Source organism: Mirounga angustirostris, unplaced genomic scaffold (genome assembly GCF_029215605.1).
Source record: "Mirounga angustirostris isolate CCGP_5_RB_7025 unplaced genomic scaffold, mMirAng1.0.hap1 SCAF_16, whole genome shotgun sequence".
NCBI lineage: Eukaryota > Metazoa > Chordata > Mammalia > Carnivora > Phocidae > Mirounga > Mirounga angustirostris.
In genome coordinates, this window is record NW_026991724.1 from 38,640,677 (window position 1) to 38,652,796 (window position 12,120).

General features: G+C 45.9%; 1 protein-coding gene across 2 annotated transcripts; it reads left to right on the forward strand.

Moving 5' to 3' along the window:
• The first annotated feature begins 259 nt into the window (after positions 1 to 259).
• Positions 260 to 10,701, forward strand: CCNE1 (cyclin E1). Of its 2 annotated transcripts, XM_045891193.3 has the most exons (12): positions 260 to 559; positions 1,035 to 1,086; positions 1,198 to 1,285; positions 1,504 to 1,572; positions 5,551 to 5,696; positions 5,816 to 5,951; positions 8,113 to 8,259; positions 8,815 to 8,910; positions 9,139 to 9,273; positions 9,384 to 9,495; positions 9,575 to 9,732; positions 10,025 to 10,701. In XM_045891193.3, the coding sequence occupies exons 2-12, from the start codon at positions 1,064 to 1,066 to the stop codon at positions 10,145 to 10,147; spliced, it is 1,233 nt and encodes a 410-aa protein (XP_045747149.1). In that variant the 5' UTR covers positions 260 to 559; positions 1,035 to 1,063; the 3' UTR covers positions 10,148 to 10,701. The 2 variants fall into 2 exon arrangements, with proteins under 2 accessions (XP_045747149.1, XP_064436240.1); XM_064580170.1 differs by lacking the exon at positions 1,035 to 1,086 and having other exon boundaries at positions 265 to 559.
• Positions 10,702 to 12,120: the final 1,419 nt, after the last annotated feature.

Sequence of the window (12,120 nt, forward strand, 5' to 3'; positions counted from 1 at the left end):
GCCAGCCGGCCTCCCGCGTCCCGCTCCGCGCGGCGCCGCAGCTCGCGCCGCGCAGGCCCCGCCACGGCCCCGGCCCCGCCCCTCCAGCGCGCAGGCCCTGTCACTTAGCCCCGCCCCGCGCAGGCCCCGCCCCGCGCAGGCCCCGCCCCCGGCGGTCTCGAGCGCCTCGGCTGGCCTGCGCGGCGGCGGGGCGGTCCTGAAGCCTGTGGCTGGGCGGGCCCGGGCCCAAGGGCGGCCGCTGAGGGGTTCGGAGCCGGCCGGGGCGGAGCGGAGGGTGGCGGGAGGGTGCGAGGGCGGGCCGGGGGCCGGTTCCGCGCGCAGGGATTTTTAAATGTCCCGCTCTTAGCCGGGCGCAGGAGCAGCCGGCTCGGCCGCCAGCGCGGTGTAGGGGGCAGGCGCGGATCCCGCCACCGCCGCGCGCTCGGCCCGCCGCTGCCTCCCGCCTCCCGCCTCCCGGCTTCCCGCTCGCCTCTGCCTCCTGCCTCCTGCCTCCTGCCTCCTGCCTCCTGCCCCCGGCCTCGGCTCGTGCCGCCTGCCTGCCGCGGAGAGACGGCTTCGGGTAAGGGCCCTGTCGCGAGCTGCGGGACGGCGCGGCGGCGAGGACTCCCACAGCGCCCGGGTCGGGCCGGGCCGGGGTGGGGGTGGGGCGAGGCCGGGTCGCCGGGTCCCTGAGGCGTCAGCGCGGGGTGCCCCGGTAGGGTGGCTCAGAGACGGACCGGGTGGGGGGAGGGAAGTGTTGAGGGGGAGACTGAGGCAGCCCGGGCCACAAGGGAGGAGATGGCCGGCGGGGATTTCGGGGGCCGTGCGGGCCCCCCCAACCCCGGGTTCGGACCCGGCATCGCAGACTGTTGGCGGCGCCGCGGGTGACAGGCCACCCGGGCCCATCGGCCATTTTCCTGACCGGCCCGGGAGGCTCCCGCCGCCGCCGCCGCCGCCCGCGCGGGAGGGGGAGGGGTGTCCGGGGCAGGCTGGCCGCCCATACCCCCCCCCGCCGCCGGTCGTCTTCACCCCACTGCCCGGTTTGTGTCCCTAAGGCCTGAAACTTGATCCCACGCCCTAAGCCATGCCGAGGGAGAGGAGGGAGAGGTGAGTGGCCCTGTCGCTGTGGGGACGGGAAGGGTATTCAGTGGTGGGGGAGGGGTGAACCCAGATTTGGGGAGAACTCACCCTGACCTCTGTGCCACCCTGGCTTTGCAGGGATGCAAAGGAACGGGACACCATGAAGGAGGAAAGTGGCACAGATGTCTCTGTTCGCTCCAGGAAAAGGAAGGCAAATGTGGCTGTTGTGAGTACAAAGGAGACAGGTGGGGGAGGAGACCCCCCCAAATCTTACCTGGGAACCAGACTGGGCTCTGCCACATGTTTATTGATAGGGGGTTAATGGGAGTGCATTTGGCAGAAATGGTGCCCACAACCTAACCAACTTTTTCTTTCTCTCTCTCTGTTTTTGTCTTTGGACTCTTTGGTGTGTTTCCTTGGGGGGTGGGGGCTGCTTTATATTAGTTTTTGCAGGATCCAGATGAAGAAATTGCAAAACTTGACAGGACTGTGAGAAGCCAGTGCAGCAGTCAGGTGGGTACACTTGCTGATTGGGCCTAGGTGGAGGGCCTCCTGCTCTTTGTGGGTTAGATTGAGTCTCTATCCCCCTTGCCTCCTGCTGAAGGCTTTTTCTCTACCTATGGCCACAGTACATATGGCTGAGCTCTGTGCCCAGCAGTGGCACTGACCTCTGCCAGCCTTGGGACTCCAGGAAGGTCTTGGGTTCCTCGCCAGCACCTTTGAGATTACAAATATGCGCTGATGTCTGGAAGAACCAGAATGGACATCAAATAACTCGGTCCTCTCCTTTTGCCCTTGAGGAAACCCAGACTCAGAGGAAGAAAGTAACCCAGAGTCCTGTGCAAGCCAGGGGTGGAGTCCATCCTAGAGCCCTGTCTCTAGGCTGGCGAACCAGGGGGAGGGCTCCTGACACTCTGGGTAGCTGTGATGATGGGGGTTTGTGTGTGTTCATAAGCAGCCATGAATTCTCCCCATCCACACTTCTATTTTTCCATCATGTCATGGTGCTTAAGGACCTCCCACCCCCTTTAGGTCAGGTTTCTAACTTTTTCCCCCTCTGGGGGTTCTCAGCCCATCCAGCAATTACCTACAGTGACTACTGCTGTCTGGGGCTTGACCTGCCCTCAGCCAGAGTATTTGTGGAATATTCTGTGTGATGATATATGTGTCTCAGCACAGTTTTTTTAAATTGACGAGTCCATTTCTCTGGTCTCTTTGGAATAGAGTTACCACCAAATTTCCTGCATGCTCGTGATATCATTACAACATCAGAAGTTCCCAGCAGAAAAAGCTTGTGTTATCTCTCCACCTCCAGAAATGACTGGAGACTGTAGTTATGGCTCCAGTAGGGGAAGCAGCCGATCTCCAAACTAGCGTGTCAGGCCTTCTGACCCTATCACAGAGAAAAGCTGAGTGGGAATAGTATTTGAGCTGAGGGCAGTGGTCCCAACTAGGTTAGCAATGGGCAGCACATCACTTTGTTGGGCAGTGAGCAACAGCCATAGCAGTTGGTTCTGGAAGAGTGAAGGGCTTTAAAGCAGTAGGTTTGTAGTAATAGTTGTCACTGTACATAAGACCCTAGTAATTAGCATTTCTGGGGAGGTCCATTGAATATTGAACAAGAGGGTTGATAATTTCCTTCTTGTTAGATTTTAGGGAAGGAAATAAGAATTCTTTCTTTTCTTTTCCTCTTTAAAATATAAGAAACAAACGAACTTTAAGTAGGGTGATTTTTGTGGGGCATGATAAAATGGATCTCTACTTTGTGAAACTCAAGATTGTTTATTTTGCCAACTGTTTTTGAATTGAAATTTCCGAGTGAGAAAGAAAGGCATCCATATTGACTTCTTAGAGTTTTAGAGTAATTTCTGTTCTCCAGGATGATTGGAGCGGAGCTAGGGTGACTAAAATGGGGCTGTGGTCCTATCCCTAAACTGTGGACAGTTGATCACTCAACTATATGCTATATGAATAAGCATATAATTTCCAACTAGGAGGAATTTTCATAGTGGTTCACAGATTAATGACAACAAGTTTCTGCACATTTTGTAGAGCAGATAGCTTGAAAATTGTCCATCTATTTATGGAGGATTCGTTGTCTTATTTCTCTGTGTAGATTCCTGAAGCTAGAATTTTGGGGTAACACAACCTTTTTGCCTATTAATTACACAGAATTTTTCTCAGGAGTTACAGTTCAGCCCAGTACAATAGCCTTGAGCTACTTGTGGGCATTATCCTAACTCCTTATAACTGCTTCATCAGGACCACAGAGAACCTTTGATTCTTACCTTAGGCCTTTCTTAAGGACAAGAAGACTGCACTTTTATCTAAAATCCATTCAACATAATCTGTTTTGTTGTTTAACTTTTTTTTTTTTTTAAGATTTTATTTATTTATTTGACAGAGTGAGTGAGAGAGCACAAGCAGGGACAGCAGGAGAAGGAGAGGGAGAAACAGGCTCCCAGCTGAGCAGGGAGCCCGATGCGGGACTCAATCCCAGGACCCTGGGATCATGACCTAAGCCGAAGGCAGATGCTTAACCATCTGAGCCACCCAGGCACCCCTTGTTGTTTAACTTTTTGCATGAGACCCACCTTTTTTATTGAAGTGAATCCTGGGCTTTCATTAGTTACTTCTCAGCACCTGATTTTGCATAGGTAGTTCTGTTGTTAATTCATAAGGAGGCAGGGGTGGTTAGAAATAGTCAAAATTGGTCTCTTGCTCTTATCCCTTTCCTTCCTAAAGTCAGATGGATCTGGCTTCCTTTAAAACCCAGTATCTGCTTAAGAGAAGGGGCATAGACTTCATATTGTGCTTCACCCACTGGGTCCTAAAACTTTCCAAACCACATGTCTGTTTGTGGGTCGTCCGGTTTGTCTGTGAACTGCGGGTTGGAAACTGCTGCCATTTTCTCCCCAAGGGCTGCTCTCAGCTCTTTCAGCCATCTGGCTGCAGAGGGTGGCACCCAGCTTCTGCCTTCACAGCTAGAATTCATTCCTGAATGAAGAAACTACTTGAAGCAGTTATGTGACCCTTTTTGCGTCAAGGAAATGCTACCAGCACATGATACTAGAGCTGGAAGGGGAGGTTGCCCTTCTGGAACAGCTGTTGGCAGGAGTTGTCATGGTTAGTTTGCATGCCCAATTCTTCGCACCCTGGGTGGAGAAGAGCTTTATCCTGCTTTGCTCTTCTTGGCACACTGAAAGTGCTCTGGCTGCCTCTGAAAGTGGCCGGTGTGCCCTGAGAGCCATTCTCCAGGCAGCACCTGGAGCCCAAGTCCCCACGCTCATTTCTAGTTGTCCCCTTGTCCCTTTTCTTCTCTAGTCAACCTTAATGAGCTGTCTGCCTTAAAAAAAAGTGCCTAGAATCTCAGACTTCACAGGGTTTCCATGCTGGTGGGATTATTACCTGCCACATTGTCAACAAAATCACTCTTATAATTCAAAAAAATCCATCATAGGCTTCTTTTCAGAGTAGGACGATGAACAGAGCAGCTTGAAAAAGAAAATTTTCTAAATGGCAAAATGACCTTAGTATTTTCCAAATATTGAAAATTGAATAAAATTGAGTATCTGGAATCTTTAAAAGAAAAGCATATTTGGGTTTGGATTTTTAATGATGGTTTATTCACTTATCAGTTATTTGAGTCATTCTGTGCAAGACTTTGGGGACAGGATTCAAAGGTCTTCAGGGGTATCTGGCTTCTATCTCCACAGACTTCTTAGTATATCCTGTGACCATTCCTGGATTTGGTTTTAACTAGGCAGATATTCTTTTTGTTTTGTTTTGAGTTAAGGAAAACAAAAAGTCCCAATTATGTAATGTATTAGGCTAGTCTTGCAACCAAAAGATGTCACATTTGATGGTTTTTTGTTTTAAGATGGGGAAACTTTAAATATAGATGGTAATCAATTTACATTTTGATCTTTTACACTTGTGAATGTGGAGTGAGCATGTAAATACTTTTATTGGAAATCCTTTCACTTTTAAGAAATTTTAGATTAGTTGTACTTGTTAAAAAAACAAATCTTTCAGTTGTGACCAAGTAATCCCACAGCATACCTTAGACTAAGTTATGCCCAGTATCTTACTGAGCTGCAAATGGATTTGTATTGTTGGTGCTGTTGTCGTTTTTTGTAATATAAGAGCTGTTTGCCTTTTGTCTTAACCCCTCCTGGGTCCATCTTACTGCTCAGGTACGTGTTTGAGGGTGACAACGTGGAGGACAAAATGCTACTGACTCTGTAGTTGTCTTAGATATTTACTGCATAGGCTCCTAAACCATGTGAAATGAAAACTTGGAGTCATTACTGTGGCTTTTACTTACACGTTCCATCTTCATCTGAATTTAGTCCAGAATATGTATTTGGGCCTAGAGATTGCTGCCTAGTGTGAAGACCTTTTCTATTTTACTGGCTGTTCTATAAATCAATGAATGTAAAAATAGCTGGTTCATATCAAACATTTAAAAATGTGTTTTTTCTTTTACAGCCTTGGGACGGTAATTCTGTGTGTGAAAACCCCTGCTCCTTGATTCCCACACCGGACAAAGAAGAGGATGAGCCGGCATACCCAAGTTCCGCGTGTGGACCGCAGAGTTTCATGCCCTCCAGAGCCTCGCCACTGCCTATACTGAAGTAAGTTGCCTGCCATGTGCCTTCCAGATCTTTTACTCCTTGTGCACAATCTCACCAAGTTAGTGTGGACTCATACTGACACCTACCTTTTGTCTTTCACTTGGCGTTGTTTTTTGTAGCTGGGCAAATAGAGACGAGGTCTGGAAAATTATGCTAAACAAGGAAAAGACATACTTAAGGGATAAGCACTTTATGCAGCGGCACCCTCTCCTGCAGCCTAAGATGCGAGCAATTCTTCTGGATTGGTTAATGGAGGTGAGCTTGAGTCTTCCAGCTGACTGGAAGCATTGACCACTTCTAGCATCATCTGTGCTCTTATGATCTCCTCCTGTGTTTGATCCCATTGACACATTCTGTGTCTCTGAAGCTGTGGTGTATATATTGCTGTTTTGCTTGCATTCTTCCTTAGAAGAATTTCTGAAGTCTCTTTACCTCTTAGACATTTTTAAGTTGGCCTCTAATTTTTTTCTTCAAAGTTCAGATAATTACATATTTTCCACATAACTGTAAATATTGATATTTGTTCTTTGTGAATTAAATTGCTTTTAAATCTATCCAGTAGAATGCAGATAACAGCTATTTGATAGCCACTATCATAAGTTTTCAAAATATATGAACAGGCTTATCTTCAACAGTCAGAAAGCTTACATTGTTCCTTTTTAACTCCTTGGAAGCCATTTCTCCTTCCCCACAGAATATCGTCCTAACAAAATATATTGTTCAAATCTTTTATTGGTCACACCGTCAGACTTCTCTGCAACAATTGATCAAAAGAACGAGTATTACAAATGGTGATGGGTAATTGTTAAACATAAAAGGCGATATTGTATGAGCAGTGCATCTCCCTCTGAGAGGAATTGTGGGTGACTCTGTGGTGCCTCGATGAAGGGGCCCTTCCTAGACACGTGGAAGCCTTGGGTGATGAGAAGTAGGCTTTCTTTGTGGTGTCAAAGGAATCTCAGGTAGATCCATTTTATGAAAAAAGGACTTGGGGAAGCCAAGTGTCTCAATATTCCCTAAAAACAAACTCTGCTGTGTACTCTTTGGAAAGCCTATATTCCAGGGGTATGTGCCCCCCTGTTATGTCCATCCTAGAATCAGATCCCCTGCTGCTACCTCACCATGTATGTGTCTTCGTCAGGCAAGTCATTGAACTTAGAATCTTGGTTTTCTCATCTGCAGTATTTTCTAACAGTATTTTCCTTGCAGAGTTGGTATGGATTAGAAATAGTAGGCAAGAAAAGATAGCTGTTTTTACCATTATTAATTTGTTTTTTCTTTATTGGTCTCTGAAAACGTTAACATTTTCTATACTGAGTTCTTTGGCAGGCCTGCCTGCTTTAAACTACAGGCCTTGCAGTTGCCCACTGCAGGCCCACTATAGCACATAGCCCTTCTGGGCCCTTGGAGACATTTTATAATTCCTCAAAACATTAGATGTGTAGTATACTTTACTCTCCCAGTCTTCAACTCATAAGATGTGACAGAGAAGTTCTATTTTGCATAATGCAGGTGATGCCATATACTTTAAGGAAGGCTTCTCTCTGAAAGTAAATCAAAAAGGTCATGTAATACCATTAAAAGGATAGAAAAGAATGGTAACCTTTTTGTCTTCAGTGGAACAAAACTGCAGGCTTGTCTGCAGCAATGCTGTTTCTCAGCCCCGAGCCCAGCCAGGAAGTCTGCGTGCGTGTGGGAAAGGTGGTACTCAGGCTGTGTGCCCAATTGTGAGCTGGGTGACATAGGTCTGAGAGTTTGTTCCTGAGGGGACAGAAGCTCTAGTTTCACTTCTGATCAGATCATAATTGTATTACTTTATAAAAACTGACTTCAAATATACCTCAACTTGGACTTTAGAAATACTCTTTAGTGATTGATGGAATTTTCTCTCAATGTTCTGTTTGTTGTTTCTTCCGTGCCTTTTCTACTTTTTAGCCCCATGAATTGCACTCACACAAGGGAAGGCCTATGTAGGAATGGCAGTTTTATATGCATAATCAGACATTAGACGGTGGTGATGAGTTGAAGTCTACTATTTCCTTGGTCCTCTTCAGCTCCCTCATGCACATCATTTTACCCGCTCTCTCAGCAATCCTGTGAGGTGGGCAGGGCAGGCATGGTCCTAATTTTAGTTTGAGATTATTATTCACAGTTTTTCCATGAAAATGCTGCTTTAGCAGCCTATGCACATTTGCCCTTACTATTATATAGATCACAGAACACTTAATCCTTCTGAGTTCCAGCTTTGCGCTGTGTTTGTGCTTACGGACAAGCCAGGTAACCATCCTTTCAGAAAAGCAAAGTTCTCTCTCTTGATTTGGTTATATTGTCCTTCACCAAAACTCATGGCAAGTTGTTTTTTGTCTTTCTTTTTTCCTCAAGTAACTGTTCTAAAACTTACTAAATATTTTTTCAGGTATGCGAAGTCTATAAACTTCACAGAGAGACATTTTACTTGGCACAGGATTTCTTTGATCGGTATATGGCAACACAACAAAATATTGTTAAAACACTTTTACAGCTTATTGGGATTTCATCTTTATTTATTGCTGCCAAACTTGAGGTAAATTATTTTAAAATATTTCTTATGTAGCACATGCTGTTTCTTGAGATCCCCTGAGATTACTGGAATAGGCCAACTGTTTGTCTACATTTTTCTAATTTGAGGTCATCTAAAGTAAAGATACATGCAGAAAGGGCTAGAAATCAACCAAGAAGTGAGAGAAGTAGTGAGTATATAAAATGCTTAGGTTAATGTAGTTACTTTACGCCAAAAAATTGAACTTTGACCCAAGAGGATTCGAATTTTAGTGTGATGAGAAGGGTGGATAGGACCAACTTTCAAACATGTTGCTAAAGGTATTAAAAAGGTGAAAATTTTAAAAATATCCCCACTGAGTAAAAGCTGTATTTATGTCTTTATTTATTGGTAACGATGGGTGTTTGGTTTCTTTCACAATGAATGCATTTTGACCAGTGGAGTAGCGCCTGTATTTATTCCATGATGTTCCCTCTCTTTCCATGCTAGCATACTAAAAACAGTAATTTTGGATGTACATTGTAAGTTAAAACTGTTAGAGAAATTTGGTAGTCATTTCTCCCTTTTATTTCCTTTTAGGAAATCTATCCTCCAAAGCTACACCAGTTTGCTTATGTTACAGATGGGGCTTGTTCAGGAGAGGAAATTCTTAGCATGGAATTAATCATTATGAAGGTAGGTTACAAGTTAATTTTTCAGTCCTTTTTTTTAAATGCATACATAATATCTTTTCCACATTCAGTTTGAGTGCATCTGACTAGGTGTTCCCCAGCTGGACACATTGTGGCATGGAACGTGGTTGCATTTTGAACTCCTTTGGAGGCCCCAAGGGAGCAGAAGCGTCTGTTTGGTTTTGTTTTTTTCTCAGCCGTTGGTCTGACCCTTCTCTCTGTTTTCCCTTAGGCCCTTAAGTGGCACTTAAGTCCCCTGACCATTGTGTCCTGGCTGAATGTATATATGCAGGTGGCATATCTAAATGACTTATATGAAGTGCTCCTGCCACAGTATCCCCAGCAAATCTTCATACACATCGCAGAGGTGAGTGGCTCTTTACCTCTGGGGGGTCTACCTATCCCACCAGGAGACCGAGGAACTCTAGAAGGGATAGACGTTGGCCTCCTGCTTCAGTGTTCTTTTCTCCTCCACAGCTTTTAGATCTTTGTGTCCTGGATGTTGGCTGCTTAGAATTTCCCTATGGTGTACTTGCTGCTTCTGCCTTGTATCATTTCTCTTCATCTGAATTGATGCAAAAGGTTTCAGGTACGTTGGCTTTCCAGTCCATTCACAAGGTGTATTAAACTTACAAACCGATGGAGCCTAAAATTTATTTTCATTGCAGGGTATCAGTGGTGTGATATAGAGAAGTGTGTCAAGTGGATGGTTCCATTTGCCATGGTTATAAGGGAGACAGGGAGCTCAAAACTTAAGCACTTCAGGGGAGTTCCTGCTGAAGATGCGCACAACATCCAGACCCACATAAACAGCTTGGATTTGCTGGTGAGTCGTGTTCCTCGTTTCTCAGATAAATTCCTAAAACTGCCTGAGTAGCCTCTTCACTCCTCTTCAGGCAGGCTCCCCATATCCTAGAAAGACTCCAATTCTTATAATTCCTTTGAAAAAGAAAAATTGTGCTCAATAGATGCGATGTCTAAATAGCACACAGACCAGCGACTTCAGATTGTTCTTTGCTGTTTCGTTGCCCTCACCTCCACAGAAAGGAGCACACAGGCCGCGAAGCCCAAAGGATGCATTCTTCCATTTTAACATTTCTCGCTTTTATTCTTACCAGGACAAAGCCCAAGCAAAGAAAGCCATATTGTCTGAACAAAATAGGATTTCTCCTCTCCCCACCGGGGTCCTCACCCCCCCACAGAGCAGTAAGAAGCAGAGCAGTGAGCAGGGGACCGCGTGACCACACCAGCATCCTCCACCAAAGACAGCTGTGCAGAAGTGCCCGCTCCAAGTTCCCTGCTGCACACTGGGGCGGAGGCGCGCGTTAGCTTTTACAGATATGTCAGCGGAAGAGCATGTCTCTTCTGCAACCGAAGTGTTTCTGTGGATGGCATTGGACAGGGACAAGTGTTTTTTATTGAATGCTTAGATTTTTTGAAATAAGTGGGTCGAGTACACCAGCCACCTCCAGAACACCAATGAGTGCTCCAGATGCTGCTAAGGAGGGTGATACTTGACTTGATTGACTGTTCACACACGGAACAAAGGCTTGAAGTTGCGGAGTGCCACGTTGCTGTGGGCTCCCCTCGGGTGTGCTGGGTTGTGTCGTATTGAGGGGAACAGGTGGTTGTGAGCATTGTGATGTGGAGCCCACAACCAGCTGTGCTGGGGGCCTGCCCTTTTCACACTATCAGTTGACAATGTACAATGCCTTTTATGAACTGTTATTTTGTTATTTTGTAAGTGCTGCTACGTCTATCCGTTTTTTTAATAAAGATAACACTGTCTGAGACAGCTCGTTTTATGAGCTATGTGTGATCATTTAAGTTAGAAGTCATCTTTGAGTGTGGCTGCATCGAGTTCTCTTTCTTTAGCTTCGTACTTTTCAGGCAAATATATTTAGAAGAAGACTTTCGAAGTGAGCTTTAGGTACAGCCACGAATGCCTGCCAAGGGCCACGTGAGGTGGGGATGAGGCTTCAATTTGGCATTTCTCCCCCTTTCTCGCAGGCCTGCACAGTGGCTGCTCAGATGGGGCTCCCCGGCTGGCGGTGACAGTACTGGGGAGCGCATGTCTGCATCCAAGAGGATTCTTAGGTATGATGTCCGCCCCACGACAGGCCAGAGGTCATAAAGCATCTGTAATAAGTGGTACTCAACACCCTTTTCGTCCTTACCCAAATCTTAACCTAAAGAACTTCTGCTGGGAGAACTTGTTAACATAATGTAGTAGCCTAAAACTATACTTTGAAGAAGAAAATGTAAAATAAAATACGTAGCTCAAGGCCAGATGTCAGTGCACGGTCTGTTCCCTGACCACTGATGGAGTCACCAAGTGCCTTGCTCATGGAGGAAGTCCCTGTCCACTTTAAGGCCTAATGTGTATAGTTCACGATGCATTTCGTTGAGCATTCTCTTCGTGGTGGTCTTGTGTGTTGCACTTCCTTGCACCGCTTCCGTGTATGTTATGGGTTCAGAAAAAGGGAGGGTGATGAGCAAACAAACCCACTTATTTTCAACTTGGTATTTTATCTCATTTTGCAAAACCCTGTCTGAAGTAGAAAAACAGCCATTTTAAAATCGGTATCATACTTACATGAAGTCGGAGAGAGACCCTACTTCTCCACGTTGTGATGCGATAGTTCTGGCAAGTTTTAATATGGTTTCCAAATAAATGCATTATAAATCTACATGTCCTGGTATTTAGTCAGATGGTACTCCGAGCTAATTATTTCCTCATCTCAGGCAGAGATGCTCCCACCTTAAAAAGCAGTGCATTTTTAAAGTTGACCATTCGTAAGTGGCTTGTTGGAAAAATCCTAAAAGTGGTTAATTTACATTTGGCATTTTCTATGCAAAAACATGGCACTGAAAACATTGCTATTTTCAAAGCTTTGGATAAGTTTTAGGGTTTGACAGGGGAGCTGACACTGGTCTGAACACATGTTGAGGCAGGTACTAACTACTTCATGGACGTCTGGCCCACACATTGTCGCAGAGCGTTACTGGGGCCGCTGAAATGAGAAAGCCTTATAAGCAAATTCAAGAGTGCTGCATTTCTGGACATCAGGATTTTGCTTTTGTTTTTATTAAATGACAGCGTTGCCACGGGCAGCTCTGAATCACCTGTGCTAACAAAGGGTGCGTCCTGGGTGGGTAAGTGAAATCCACAGGAGTCGATATTTTCTGTAGCTCTGCCAGAAACCCTAAGAGC